The 15,996-nt window shown below is 34.9% G+C and overlaps 1 protein-coding gene across 4 annotated transcripts in view; it reads right to left on the minus strand.

Moving 5' to 3' along the window:
- ssbp3a (single stranded DNA binding protein 3a) overlaps positions 1-15,996 on the minus strand; it is a 101,963-nt gene that overhangs the window by 22,419 nt on the left and 63,548 nt on the right. For all 4 annotated transcript variants that reach the window (XR_015477334.1, XM_087238433.1, XM_087238432.1 and 1 more), the window contains 1 exon segment: positions 3,544-3,633. Coding sequence is in view for 3 of the 4 variants with exons in the window: in XM_087238433.1 (XP_087094559.1) it covers positions 3,544-3,633 (90 nt within the window). In the remaining variant the exon portion in view is untranslated.

Consider the following 15,996-nt stretch of genomic DNA (forward strand, 5'->3'; position numbering starts at 1 on the left):
TCACTATTCTTTTGTTTGATCAAACATAATTTACTGTGTTTGGACAACATCAGACATATAATAGGATTACTTATGCACATCACCTCAAAAACACAGGAGGAATGGCCCTGAAATGCACAGCATAAGGAAAGAGATGACCGCTGTCTGCTATCTGGGGCTGCTTATTGATCATAAATGTATTGTTTTCATTTCTGCGCTATGGAAACACAGCAATTCATTCGGCATCTGTTTGATATGTGAATATAATTCAGTAAAGTAAGGCTAGGACCATATGAGCACAGGCAAGAGCTTTCATTTAAGCTATAACTTGTACATGTGTCATATATCAATACTGTGTATTTAAGTGTAAATAACTTTTGTACAGTAGAATAAAAACCAAAGTGATGCATATGTGCATAAAATATAGATTCTACACTTTCAAATGAAACAACTTAAGGGGGTCTGGTGCAATGCTAGCCATTTTAATCTTAAAGTGAAAGTTGATGACGCGCGGAGTTTAACTGGTTAACTTGTGAAATTAACACAATTGTGAAAGTGACAACAATTATAGCACTATTGGAATTTATTGCTACCTAAATTAAAACAATTTAATGTTAACAAATATATTAGTAAATTAACAGTTATGAAAAACAATCTGAGCAAGCAATTTACTCTACTGAGGGAAGCCTGCAGTCACAGCTTTTTTGAGTCACTTTTTAAAAACTGCTAAAAGTAGCCAAATGAATGTTAAAAATTGCTAAATTTGTTGCTACAGTAGGTGCTTTTTGAAAAAAAATGTTGCTAGGGTAGTATGAAAAGCTGCAAAATCTAGCAACAAAATTGCTAAGTAGGCAACACTGCGCCCAGTGGGTTCTAAACCTTTATGAGTTTCCCTTTTTCTGTTGAACACAAAATAAAATACTTCGAAAATTGTTAGAAACCTCTAACCCTAGATTTCCATAGTAGGCTGGTACAAAATGCGACTGCTAGTATGAGTCATCTGCACTTCATTGGTTACCCATTTAATACAGAATTTTTTTTTTCTTGTTGCCTCACAGCAAGAAGGTCGCTGGTTCGAGCCTCGGCTGGGTTAAAGACATGCACTATAGGTAAATTGGGTAAGATAAAATGTCCGTGGTGTATGTGTGTGCAGCTGGAAGGGCATCTGCTAAACTATGCTGGATAAATTGGCGGTTCATTCGGCTTTGGCAACCTCTGATTAATTCATCAATCAAGGGATTAAGTCGAAAAGAAAATGAATGAATGAATATTATAATTTGTATACAAAGCAGGTAATAATCTTGCGCCTCAGTACCTTACAGACTTTATTCAAAGTGCCTTAAAAACGAGGTGATCAAGCATTTGCAGTTGCTGGTCCTAAACTCTGGAACACTCTAGCAATTCACACTAGACTTTCCCCCTTCATTTCTGTGTTTAAATCCATTTTGAAGACTTATCTATTTTTCCCGCTTTTAATACTCCTTGATCACTGTTTAATTGCTTTCATTTGTTAAATGTTTCGTTTATATTCGGTTTTCTTCTCAGTCTTTAGTACTCCTATGTACAGCACTTTAGTCACCTTAAAAACAATCAATGTGCTTTAGAAATAAATATTGTACTGAAAAACTACTTCTTTGGAAGTCAATGATTACAGGTCTCCAGCTTTCTTCAAATTATTTTAGTTTGTTTTTAATAGAAGAAAAAAACTCTTAAAAGTTTGTATGTGCAATAAAATGATCAAACTACTTCTTTAAAATGAGCCGAGACAACACAATTCTTGAGTTTTTGGGACAACTTGAGGTGAGAGCGTGGCACAAAGTAACACTTTTTGGTTTTGGCCAAAAAATTAACAAAGTAACAGGGTTAGACAAACCATATTTTTTTATCAATAACACACAAGCCTCTCCTACAAATGAGCACTGAAAGTTTGATCGTCGGACCTATGCTTTCTGTGTATTATTGCCAATGGCCCAGGAGTAAAAATGTTACTATTTTCCACATCTGTGGGGCAACTTAAAAGTCAGATTTCACACAAATAATTTAAACTCAGTTTAATTTAAATGGAATATTTTCTCAGTACTTAACATAGCATTTTATTCTACATAGCACAGCATGTTTATTTATTTATTGGATAAACACGTTTCATTTTATTTGCATTATTATATATTTATTTGCATTATTAGAAATACAATTATTTTTTTCTATTCAGAAATATTTTCTGTTAAAATTATTTTTTTATATAAAAAGTTCTCAACATTACACTCAAAATTCAGCATTTAGTTTATCTGGTGTCCAATCGCGTGTGGCTTCTTTGTAACACTCTGTTACAAATAACACAGCTGTCGTGTTTTCTTCTAAACTGGCTAGCAGACACTGTGTATTTTACATCTTTCAGTTCTATCTTTTAGCCTAGAGGGCGGTAATCACAACAATATAAGATTTTACGTACATATTTTCACAGATTATTAAAAAATAAAAGCATTAACTATAGTAATAAAAAAATACTTTTAGGCTGCAAAAATGGTTTGTCCAGTGTTTCTCATCTAAATTTTGCTAAACCTCTTCAATAGCTGGCAGGAAGACGTCTGCCGACAGTGTGGTGAAAACCTCGGAAGCAAGCCATGGTTAACCCTGAGCAAATACCTTAAACACTGTGTTACATTTTGCCCCATGGTCCCCTAATAGTTTTATGTTTAATTCACTTAAATTTTTAAAAACAATTAAGGTTAACTTAATTCATTTGTGTTGGGACAACATGAAGGAATTGTGTGAAACCCAGCATTTTTAAAATTGTAACAAGGGTGAGTAAATTATGACAAAATCTTTAGTTTTGGTTGAACTATCCCTTTAATGCAGTGATAAAAAAATGACATGAAAGTTTCACAGAGGACCTTTTTTTAATGATTAAGTAGAGAAAAATCTTAATGTACAGATGGTCATCTGTATCACCAATAGAGGGCAACAGGGTTTAAGGAAGCATTGTCCAAATGACCGCAAAGCCACAAATGTTTCAGGTTTTCCTTCATATCCACATGTTTTCAAGACTCGCATAGACCAGTTTCATATTCTCTGGCACTCGGTATCTGAGAATCTGTGCTTTGCAGCATTCCCGCAAAAGCCCTCAGAGGGTCACGACTCCATCTGGCCTGAAAAAGGCTCGTCTCTGAAATGCTTCCTTCCATAAGGTCACTACAAACAATCCTTTCGTCCTTAAACCTTTTCCAAGAACTTATTCAGATATTTTGATGAGTCATTCTCTCAGAAAACTCCCGAGTGATAAAGTGTTAACTCTGCTGCTGAAGGTGCATCACCGACGCATTTAGCGCAGCTCAGCGGGACAACGAGAGGGAGAGGAAAACGCGAATAACCCTGCCTGCCATTAGTGGCTAATGGTCGCAATCAGAGCAGTTCCCTGCAGACGCCGGGTTTGGCAGATGACCAGAGAGTGTGGCATAATGGTTCCTCTGTGAACCAGTGGCACGTGTCTGTGCACCTGAGGATTGCTGGTTAGATGTTGGTTTGTGGAGAAGGGGTTAAAGGGGTTGGGTAGGAGTGGTGACCCACCTGAAAGAATCCAGGAGGTATAGGGCCGCCTGGCATCCCATCACCGGGGGGCAAGTTGCCCAGTACTGGACTTGGTGCTGCAGCTGCGCTCTGAAATCAGAGAAAGAAGATACATATGAACAAAAAGTAGACCACTGCTGAAAAGATTTGGGAAAGACTTAAGATGCACTTCATTTGAATTTAAAGTGACAGTACAGACATTTATAATGTTACTAATTTTGATCTTTCCTCTGGCAATTTCTGATGTTGGAAAGTTCAACATACTACCTTTTACTGATATTTTTACATTGCAAAAAAAATTTTTTTTTTTTTACTTAGAGATTTATCTTGTTTATAGTCCAAATATCTACAAATTCTAGACAACAACAAAATATTGTTTTGTTTTTAGAAATAATTAGTCAAACTTAAGTGAGTTTTTCTTTAAACAAGCAAAACAATCTGCCCATGACACAATCTTGTTTTTCGCTTTGAAATAAGTATATATTGCTTACCCCATTGGCAGATTAATTAGCTTATTTTAAGGGACTTAGTTGGAAAAAGTTAACTAAGGCTGCAATTATTTGGGCAAAAAATATATATATATTAATGGTCTTAAAATATTATTTTGATTTTAACTTAATTGATTTTCATGTTTAAAATAGTATTTACTCTTGTGTTTAAAGCTTTTGTCATGTTACTTCAATGTCTCAGAGTCATTCAGGAATTATTAAATGCTGGATTATTCATTCATCATTCATTTATTCATTTTCTTTTCGGCGTAGTCCCTTTATTATTCCCGGGTCGCCACAGCGGAATGAACCGCCAACTTATCCAGCATTTGTTTTACGCAGCGGATGACCTTCCAGTTTCAACCCATCTCTGGGAAACATCCATACACACTCATTCACACTCATACACTACGGACAATTAAGCCTAGCCAATTCAACTATAGCGCATGTCTTTGGACTATGGGGGAAACCGGAGCAACCGAAGGAAACCCACACGAACACAGGGAGAACATGCAAACTCCACACATTAACGCTAAATGACCCAGTCAGCGGCCTTCTTGCTGTGAGGCGACAGCACTATACCTAATGTGCCACTGCGTTACCTAAATGCTGGATTAATGCACAAGAAAGTTTTTATTAAGTTTTTATTTTAATAAAAATTTTGCAAACACATTTTATACCATTTTAAATATAAATATATTTTGTGCATGGTGTATAAGTGCACATACAGTGCTCAGCATAACCGAGTACACCCCGTTTTAAAAATGAATATTTCTCAGTGAATATAGGCAATGTATTTTGGTGCACTTAAACAAAACAGATTTATTAAACAGATTTATCTATGAAAATAAATAATATTTTGGTCACCAAACATATTTAGAAATTGAAAGATAATACATTTAAATTCAAGCAAAATATTGAAAAAAGTAAACCTACACAAACCTACAGCCTACAAAATTTCAACTAAATTTTTTACTTCTCTTAATTTTTCCTCTTTTTAAATTTGTTTTTAATATTTTTCTGTAACATATAAATTTGGGTGTACTAGTTTTTGGACCATTATCGTAAGTTATTTTGTTAGATAAGCTCCAGATTTGGCTTCAGTACTGACTAATCTAATGTATATGCACAAGTATAATATTGTAGAGCTTTCTATTAATAATATTAATTTAAAAGAGAGATCTGTGAGGCGTGTATTTATATATGCTGTGCACTGTATATTGTTTACCCAGAGTGTTTACGTGGTCATACAGGAAGCAATACAACAAACATTTAGTTTGGGCTAGCTTTTGCTTTACAATGCCCTTGATGGGTAAGTGGGGGAGTGTCTATTGTCTCCTAAGGTGTGAATTATCCACGACCATGGTCACTCACACACAGAGCTGGGAACACCCAAAACAAACTTGACAAAATAAATCATTGTAATGTTTTCTTTGAATGATAGCATTTTTTGTATTACATAATTAAAGTAAAGTAAATATTCTAGCCTACAAGACTGGTTACTCAAAAGTCTTGTTCAGGCCCATTCAGTGTGATTTAAAAAAAACAAACAATTATTTCAGCTGCATTTTTTTCTCCAAAACCTACTAACCACGCATAATTTTTTTTTCTAAAAAAATGCAAGTATGTACATTAATATTTCTCACATATTACTGTAGCACAATTTTTGCTAAATACAAAAGAAATACATGTTGGCCAATACTATGTAATATATAGCTGAAATAACCACAAATGTCAGCGCATTTCAAAACATCTAATGGGGCCCAAAAATCACCTTACACCCCCCTGAGGGTTAAGTTAACAACACTTTGGCTTATTATTCAACAAAGTCTAGTCTAGAAAATGGCTGGTTTTTAAACTCTTGGTTTAGTGTTTTAGTCTTGTTTCTAGTCCAAATATCTCTAAATTTGAAAATTAAGAAGCATTTTTTACACAATGCTTATTGATTTAAGACTTTTTATATATCTGGACTAGATACAAGACCAAAACACTAAGTAAGAAAAGCATTTCTTGCCATATAGTTAGTCATGTAAATCAGGGGTTCCCAAAATTTTCAGCCTGCGGCTCCCAAAATCTCAAAGCCAGTGACTCACAAGTCGCAACCCCCACATTTCTTGGAGGTAGTTATAAATATACAAACATTATGCACATAACAATAGGCCTATGTAAACAAGAGCACATTGACAACACAAAAAAAGTGCAACAGTCTAACAATCATTTAATTTTTATAGTCATTTTTTTATTTGTTTAATTTAATATTAACCTCACCTAAAGAGACTGGTGGACATAATGTTTTCAGCACAAGTCTGTTTTTATCTTATTTTTGAAGACCCACATTGATAAATATTGTTATGATAGCTGTTTTGACATTAAGTTATGATTGAGTTGCCTCTTGTTACAGTTATGAAATAGTTCAATAACAAGCAGGAAATGTTCATGGGCAATGAAAGGACCACACTGAAATGTTCTATACTGACAAATTTTGGGAAAAAAGCAGCCATTGACTTCCAGACTATTTTTTTGTTCCTACAATTGGAGTCATCGGCTGCTTTTTTCAACATTCTTCAGAATATCTTTTCTGATACTGTTCGTTTCTGTTCAACTGAAGAAAAGAAATCATAAAATTTTAGAACCACTTGAGTGTGAGTATACGTTTTATTCATTTGATTTGTTTATTTATCAGGAGCAGTGTACATTAATGGTACCTCAAAAGTACTTTTTAGGTACATGTGGGTACTAATATATACTCAATTATATATTTCAACTAAACCTGACGAGAAGTCTGAACTATCTAAACTAACTGAGTGTATCAAAGACATTAAAAACTGATGAACAACAATTTTCTTCTCTTAAACTCAGACAAAACAGAATTATTACTTATTGGGCCTAAATCTTGTACACAGCAGATCTCGCAACTCAATTTACAATTAAAGGGATACAAAGTTAGCGTTAGCTCTACTATAAAAGATCTGGGTATCATATTAGACAGCAATCTAACTTTTGAAAACCATATATCCCATGTCACAAAAACATGGGATATTAACAAACTTCAATTAGTACAAAATACAGCAGCCAGAGTTCTTACCAGGTCTAGAAAATATGATCATATCACCCCAATTTTATCCTCCTTACACTGGCTGCCTGTTAAGTTTCGTATTGAATTTAAAATATTACTTCTCACCTATAAAGCTCTAAATAACCTAGCTCCTGTTTATCTAACCAACCTTCTGTCTCGCTACAATCCAACTCACTCCTTAAGATCTCAAAACTCAGGGCTTCTGGTAGTACCTACTAGAAAAGAAAAATCAAGTAAAGGAGGTCGAGCCTTCTCCTTTATGGTTCCTACACTCTGGAATAGCCTTCCTGATAACGTCCGAGGCTCAGACACACTCTCCCAGTTCAAAACTAAATTAAAGACCTATCTGTTTAGTAAAGCATACACTCAATGCATCACCTAGCGGGTTCCAAGCAGGCTTCTGCATCTTGCTTATATACAGTATGAACAGCAGCTACGCTAATTATTCTCTTTATTCTCTATTTTCACCTGGGGATACTCATCCCGAGGTCCTCAGATTATGCAGAGTCACTGATTGGATCCAAGACCAGCGACGAGATAATCCCAAGGTTTCCATATCCGGGACCAGGCCATATCCTGAGCTGCTGCTGCGCTGATGGTCATGGGGAGTGGAGAACATGAGTCTGATTCCAGCGACGCTCCAGGGACAGATGAGTCTTCGCTGAGGCCAGCTTCCAGCCTCCACCGCGGTGACTGAAGCTCTGCACAAGACTTTTGGCCAGCGGAGAAATTAAAATGGTCGTGCCCAACTGAGTCTGGTTCTCTCAAGGTTTTTTTTCTACACTCTTATCAGGTGAAGTTTTTTTTCCCTCTCCGCTGTCGTCACTGGCTCGCATGGTTCAGGATTGGTAGAGCTACGCATCGATGAATTTGCTCTTCAGTGTTTGAACTCTCAGTAATGATTTTAAAGGGCCATGAAACCCCCTCGTTTCAGCAGGGTGTTTTCACACCTCTACTTTGGAAAAAGTCAGAAAAGTGGGCGTGTCCAGCTCTGTTTAGGGGGGAGTGTCGGAGGAAGAAAAGAGGCTTGGTGTGGGAGTGTCTATTTGGGCGCGCTGAATTTCAGAGTCAAAACACACAACCAAAGCGGACAATGTGACTGTGTTTACATTGACATCTGTAGTCGAATTATTTGCCAAATTATTAAATGGTGGACTTTAACTGCAGTTTGGCTCTTTCATTTAGGGAATTCATTCATGTCCCTCCCGACAAACGTGATATTTGATTCGAGGAACTGCTCTAAGCGTGTATTTTTCATGCAATGTTTGATACCGCACGGCGAATGAGAGAAAAAAAAACTCAGCATTTCCCGGAAACTTAGATGCACACGGCAGGCAGCGTCAGAAAGCCGCGTGTGTTATTCCGGTCACAAAATCCAACACGAGGTTATAGTTTAATTGTAACGGTTAGTGCTAACTTGTTTACACTCGGTGCAATAGTTTGTTTAATACGAATAAAATACGAACTGAATAAACAAAGAGCACTGGTCGCTCACTTACCAAATCTGTAGAGACAGGACAATCACCAGCAACTAGAGCCGCGTCTTTATTAAGAGAAGACTACAAGCGAATCCGGATCTCAGCGTTTGCAGATGAGAACAGCTCTCAGGTAAACAATAATCCTCCTTAGACACGCAAGTTATTGTCGAGCGTTGCGTACACTGTTAATCCACACGTGACGCCAGCTGCGCTCTCACAGAGAGAAAATGAAAACAAAACTTAACTGCAGCAAACTATAAAAGCAACACTTCACGCTTGTTTTGCCAATACAACGTGGCGTCTCTGCCGTCTACACTCTGACAGTAATGAATATTAATGAAGTTGCACAATAGAGCGCGCTGATTGGTTTGAACCAAGCCTTACTCATGCATTAATGCATCACACTGTAAGACGTAATAAGACACACTCTGGTACAGACGCCCAGTCTGCACGCTGGAATACAACGCTATTATATCATGGCCGTGACGCAGCTTCAAAAATTCGTTTCTAACCGGAAGTACGAATTTGCTTGAAATAACGCAAAAACAACCAATTTACACTTTTTAGTGAAATATAGGTGTCCTAATAGTGTTTTTTAGCAGTGTGGGACACATACACGACGGTCAACAGCTCAAAAAATGTGTTTTGGTGTTTCGTGACCCTTTTAAATCACACTGAACTGAGCTAAACTGAACTGAACTGAACTGAACTTAAACACTAAAAACTGAACTACCCTGATCCAGTTACTATGACCATTTATGTGAAGCTGCTTTGACACAATCTGCATTGTAAAAGCGCTATACAAATAAAGCTGAATTGAATTGAATTAATATGCACCTCTAAGGTTACCCTGTGGACTATTTGGGTACAAATATGTATCTTTTAAAAAGGTACTGCCCCAGCGACAGCTCCTGTACCTTTATTATTAAGAGTGTAGATCTAAATTAAAATGTATATATAAACAAAATGAATTAAAAACACCAACATTATGTAATGGAGATAAAAATAAAATAAAAAAAATATTTCACATCAGTGCCGGTGTGGTGAGAAATCGGGTCCCCCCTGCAATCGAGTCCGCTTAGGACCCCAATGGATAGTCTGCGTTGAATGCCTGATCAAAAACTATTGTACTTCTCCACATTACAATCATATTTGGTGCTTTTTATAGTCTATTCTCAGTCTTGACATTTTAACAGCACTAACAATATTAGTAACATTATCAGTAAGTACAGGTTAAAGATATGCATAGTTAAAATAATTGAAAGGTTTGTAAACATTAAATGATGTCTTTTTAATGTTATAATGTATATATAAGTAACATTATATTTAAATAAGAAGTGGTAGCACGTCGTAGTATTTCAAAAATCAGTATACGAAATATTTAAATGAGATTTCACTGCATTTATATATATATATATATATATATATATAAATGCAGTGAAATCTCATTTAAATATATATAAATAATAAAAAAAAAATATATATATATATATATAAATAAATATATATATATATATATATATATATATATATATATATATATATATATATATATATATATATATATATATATATATATATATATATATATATATATATATATATATATATATATATATATATATATATATATATATTAGGGGTGTCACGATTCTCCAAATTCTTGATTTTGATCTGAGGTGTTTGCTAAAATGACTAAGTACTAGTGTGAAAGTAAAAGATTGAAGCAGTCTTAACTAGGTTAATTAGGTTAACCAGGCAGGCTAGGGTAATTAGGCAAGTTATTGTATAATGATGGTTTGTTCTGTAGACAGTCTGAAAAACAATTAGCTTAAGGGGCTAATAAATTTGACCTTAAAATAGTTCATAAAAAATTTAGAACTGCTTTTATTCTAGCCAAAATAAAACAAATAAGACTTTGTTCAGAGGAAAAAATATTATCAGAAATACTATAAACATTTCCTTGCTCTGTTAAACATAATTTAGGAAATATTTTAAAAAGAAAAAAACAACAAAGGGGGGCTAATAATTCTGACTTCCACTGTATATATATTTACAGTCATTTTTTAAATGTTTTTAAGAAAACTTATTCAGTTCATCAAGGCTACATTTATTAAATGTAAAAAATGTTAAATTGTTAAATATTTATCAAAATTTTAAATAACTGCTTTCTTATTGTATGTAGTTTCAAATAAAATTATTACTCCAGACATTATTGCTTTTATTACCATTACCATTAATAAATATAATAATAATTAATATTAGTGATTTCTGAAGGATCATGTGACTGGAGTAATGAAGCTGAAATTTCATCTTTAAAATTACTGGAATAAATTAATGAATTAAATGATAAACTACTTTTGAACAGTTATTTTATAGTGCAACATTTCATAATTTGTATTTATGATGAAATAATTGCAGGCTTTGGACAGGCCTAATACAACATATTATACGATTAAAATATGGAAAAATTAACAGATAGTAATTTCGGTCAATTTTCCTGACGGATAAACCGAGATCAGGCTGGATAAACAGCTCTCGGTAATATTTCAGCATGCTTTTCACTTTCGCATTTACCGGTTAGAATGACATCTCGCCCAGCTCATCATTTTCGCTTCATATAGCCGTATATATGGCTATTACACGATCATAATACACTGTGATATAGCCTGGGTCGTTAGTTCGTTGCATTGTTTTGTTTTCTCACTACAATCGATCCGCTCAGTAGGGCAGAGACCGTCTCATTCAGGGGATCTCGGACTGATTTGGCGCGGATGCGAGCGCAACTGCTGGATATATGCCAAATAAACTAACGGCGGAAACGAGACAGATTCCGAAACAAACGTCTATGTGTGAGGCAGCACTGTACACTGGCCCGAGCGTCTCGCACGCTGGCTCCGGGCTATCGGGCAGTCCTTATTGTCGAGCCCTGAAGGTTTAAGCTCTGTCGACGGGTCTACTGCGTCTGCACAGTTTAACAAGCACTTCAACAAGCGTGTTTTTTCCCGCTTGGCAAGCCAAGCTGACGTGAGATGGGGGCGTGGCAGCATCGACGATTCTATTTTTTGATTCGATAATCGAAATCGAGCATAAATTTTGATCGATTTTCGATTAAAATCGAAATCGTGACACCCTTAATATATATATATATATATATATATATATATATCAATATATATATATATCAATATATATATATATATATATATATATATATATATATATATATATATATATATATATATATAAATAAATGCAGTGAAATATATTTATATATTAGGGGTGTAACGGTTCACAAAAACCGGTTTGGTTCGATACGATACAGTGGTGTCACGGTTTGGTACGTTTTTTATACAGCAAAAAAAAAAGAAAAAAAGCCAGAGGATTTCTCTGAATAAATTTTTTTTATATATTAAAACTAACATCATAAAAGTATGACCCTGTTTTTTTTTTTTTACTTTAAACAGTGATAGAGCTATACTTCTGGGGTTTCTGCTTAGATGCAAATAAAACAAATCCTTCTTTATACTTAAAACCAAAAAGCTGCTTATAAAAAAAGAAATATAATATTGCAACAGTTACACAAATAAGAAAAGAACAATTTAGTTTTTATATGGAACTCAGTTTTAATCAATTTTTAAGTATTTTTTATTTTCAGAAAGATGAGTGTCCACCTTTTCCTCAGAGAGCACAGATCTGCTTGATGTCACCTGCCATTTTAGTGGATTTGTGGCTCTAGTGGCTCTATTACATTTAACATTTTTTTAAAACCCGACATTTTCACTACCGATTAGATCTCTCAGATGTTTTTTTTTTTTTTCACCACTCTCTTGAAAGCGGTGATGGTGCGCGACGTATCTGAAGAGCGGTGGGGACGTGTGCGTGCGATGTACCTGAGCGGCGGAGACTTGGGATGTCCCGGATTACATTAACGTTACTAGCCATTTTGCGAGCTAGTGTAGCGCATGCCTGGAGTAGTGTTTGGAGGTTGGCTCTTTTGTGTCGGGGGTCCAGGGTTGCTGGGGCAATGGGGGCAGAGCCAGCACGAGCAGTCAGGCTGACACAGAAGCTAACAAGATTGCTAATGAGTGCATGCTTTAATAAAGTGATATTCTGGGTTCAAAAGCGATGGTCTACTGTTTAACATGACAGCGGGGAAGGCAGCAAGTTGTCTGTCACGTTATTGGGATGTCATATTGAGCGTTGTTGCACTGAAAAAATTATATTTTGTACTTATTCCCTTTTATCTTTTTAGATGTTAGTCTGAATTGAATCGTTCGGTTTGTAATGCGTACCGAACCGAAAGTCTCGTACCGAACGAATATGTGTATCGTTACACCCTTAATATATATATATATATATATATATATATATATATATATATATATATATATATATTTTTTTTTTTTTTTTTTTTTTAAATCAGGCGCTACAAACTATACCTCTTATAACCTATAGGCGGACCCAATTGTCAGGGGGGACCCGATTTCTCATGACACCGGCCCATCCAACAAGCGATATAGGTGGTCGCCTAGGGCCCCACATTTCTTGGAGGTCCCCACAAACGATACTCTTGAATATTTACTGTGAATGTAAGCGCAAGGACGAGTGTATCCGTATATGAACATTGCACGATGCAAAGTCCATTAAACATAATACATTTCACAACGGTGAGAAAAAACCCTTCACATTTCATAAAAAGAATAGCTCTGTAAAATTCATACATGAAAAACAGCTAAAAAACGATAATAAATACACAACAACAAAATGAATGAAAGCAGAAGACATTAAAATATAGGTCGTTTTCAATCAAGTGGTTCTGATGACGCGTCAAATTCAGATAGAGAGCAGGATGTAAAAAACTGAATGGGAGACAGAGAGGAAAGTATGTATTTTTTAGATTTACACCATATATTTATATCAAAGGAGATTTAAATAGAAAATAACCATATATGTTGGGAATGATCCTGATATCATGATGAGGGCCGAGTTTTCTACTAAACTAAAATATATTTGCCTGTCATCGATGCGGCACATACTGTATAAGCTGTTACGTTACATGAAAAATACTATAGTAAATACTGTACTGTAGTGTTTTGAAGCATGCTATAGATATTTACTTGAATTAAACTGTCGTAGTAATTATATTGTTGTTGTGGTACAACACAACTGTAGTAGCAAACAAATTATTCAATAGGCTTTAGTTTTCTATGCTATAATTACAATACAGCACAGTTTACACTAACATTACAGTATTTATTACAGTTTGCAACAGTATTCTGTAGCATTCATAAACAAAGAGTTGTACACATTAAACACTTTAATATGTGGTTTAAAAACATGTTTATTATAAATTACTATAGTTTTTCCATCATGTTATATAATATATCTACTAAAGATATTACTTACTGTATTGTAAATAAATTATATGAACATTTTCATATTACTATTATTACATCACAATAATAATAATATTGAAATAATTTTAAAAACTAAATAAATACGCTGCAAAACCCAAAAAGTTAAGGTAACTCAAAACTATTTGAGGAAACCGATTGCAACAAGTACTGTGAACTTAATTGAGTAAATTAAGCAATTTGAGCAAAGAAAACCCGATAAATGAAGAGAACTCAAACCAACTGATACTGTAAAACCCAATATGTAAAAGCAACTTAAACCGCTTGAGGAAACCAATTGCTGAAAACCATTTTGAGTTACACCATTAAACCATTAAATGAGTTAAACTACACTCATTTAATTTGATAAAGTTGACTTTTGAGTTTTACAGTGTATAAATTTACACACATTTACACAGGTAAAGCAGATTCCGTGTAGGCCTAGTTATATCACAGGTCTAATTCAAATGTATAACTACGCTGATATCAACAAGTCACAGCATGATCTAAGAATTCCCCTATAATCTGATTACACTACCAAAAATGTGAATATAACTACACTGTAAAACCCAACAGTCAACTTTATCAAATGAAATGAGTGTAGCTAACTCAAAATTTACTGAAAGTTAATTCCACTTGTTAAAAAACGAGTTCTGAACTCAGTGTTGAAGGTAAGGAATTAATTAAATACTGCATTGCTTCAACTTAAATAGAGTAAGTTGACAGTATATAGATTAGCTTTTTAACTCAAATGATTTGTAGCAGTCGGTTTCCTCAAACGGTTTGAGTTGCTTTAACTTTTTGGGCTTTACAGTGTGTGTATATTTACTTCTTACACTGCAGTTTGGCTTTAGAAAGATTATTTAATGATTTTGTTCAGCAAAATTGCATCAAACGGACCAATAAAGCCATTTATAATGTTGCAAAAGGTGTCTGTCAAATAATCACTGCTCAACTTATTATATACAGTACAGTGTTCAGCATATTAGAGTACACAAATCTCTCATTTAAATTGATATTTTCTATAGAATGCATTACAATATTATATTTGTGCATATACAATTAGATTAGCCAAATCTGGAGCTTTTCTAACAAAACAACTAACAATAATTAGGGTTGGGTCGAAAGACTATACCATTGTCCATCGCCGATGGCCGATAGACATCTTGATCCTAAGCCCTCAATGTGATCCTCCACCCCAACCCCGTCGCAGCAGCAACCCTCTCGCAAAAAATACACATTTACACTAATATGTCTTGACATTTTAGGACAAAAACGATCCACGACCCCACTGGCGTTACATCTAGCATTTCTGAACAGCCCTCCTTCCACACTATACTGCTGAAAACGCACATCACGTGACCAAACAAACAAATACACACATACTCTGTCAATACGCTGCAGCATATGCACACATCTGAGCTCCAGCAGTCAGAGGGTGCTTTGAGCACAAAAACCCAGAGAGGAGGGAACATCGGACAGTTTATCAAGGATGTACCGCTGGATCGCTTCTCACTATAGTTAATAAACGCGATTTTTAATTAATCTTGACTCTATCTAACAACTTTTTGGCCTTTTGAATCTATCAGGTAACACTATCAGTACACTGCTTCAATCTCTCGCTTACATGCTTGTACTTAGTAATTTTGGGGAAAACCTCAGATACTGTTGGTTGGTTGCTGTTGGTTGTGCACCATTTTTACCAACCAAGTTTGTCAATGCCATTATAACACAACACATCACTCTGCATATTCATGCCAGAATCCTGTGGAAAAAGTGATCGACACATCATGTGTGTAACTTATCTTTATTTATTTATGATTTAGTTATGGGTAAAACAAAGACCGTGCAGGTCACAAGCCAGGTAGTTAAAACGGTAGACTACAAATAATTTGTTATGAATTAATTAATTATTTATAAATATTTAATTCAATGCCATCGTCCATCGCGATATTTCACATTAGACATTGTACGATACCAAATTGGTCAACATCGCCCAACCCTAAAAATAATGG

Source organism: Danio rerio, chromosome 2, assembly GCF_052040795.2.
Source record: "Danio rerio strain M-AB ecotype USA chromosome 2, GRCz13ab, whole genome shotgun sequence".
NCBI classification, from domain to species: Eukaryota; Metazoa; Chordata; class Actinopteri; order Cypriniformes; family Danionidae; genus Danio; species Danio rerio.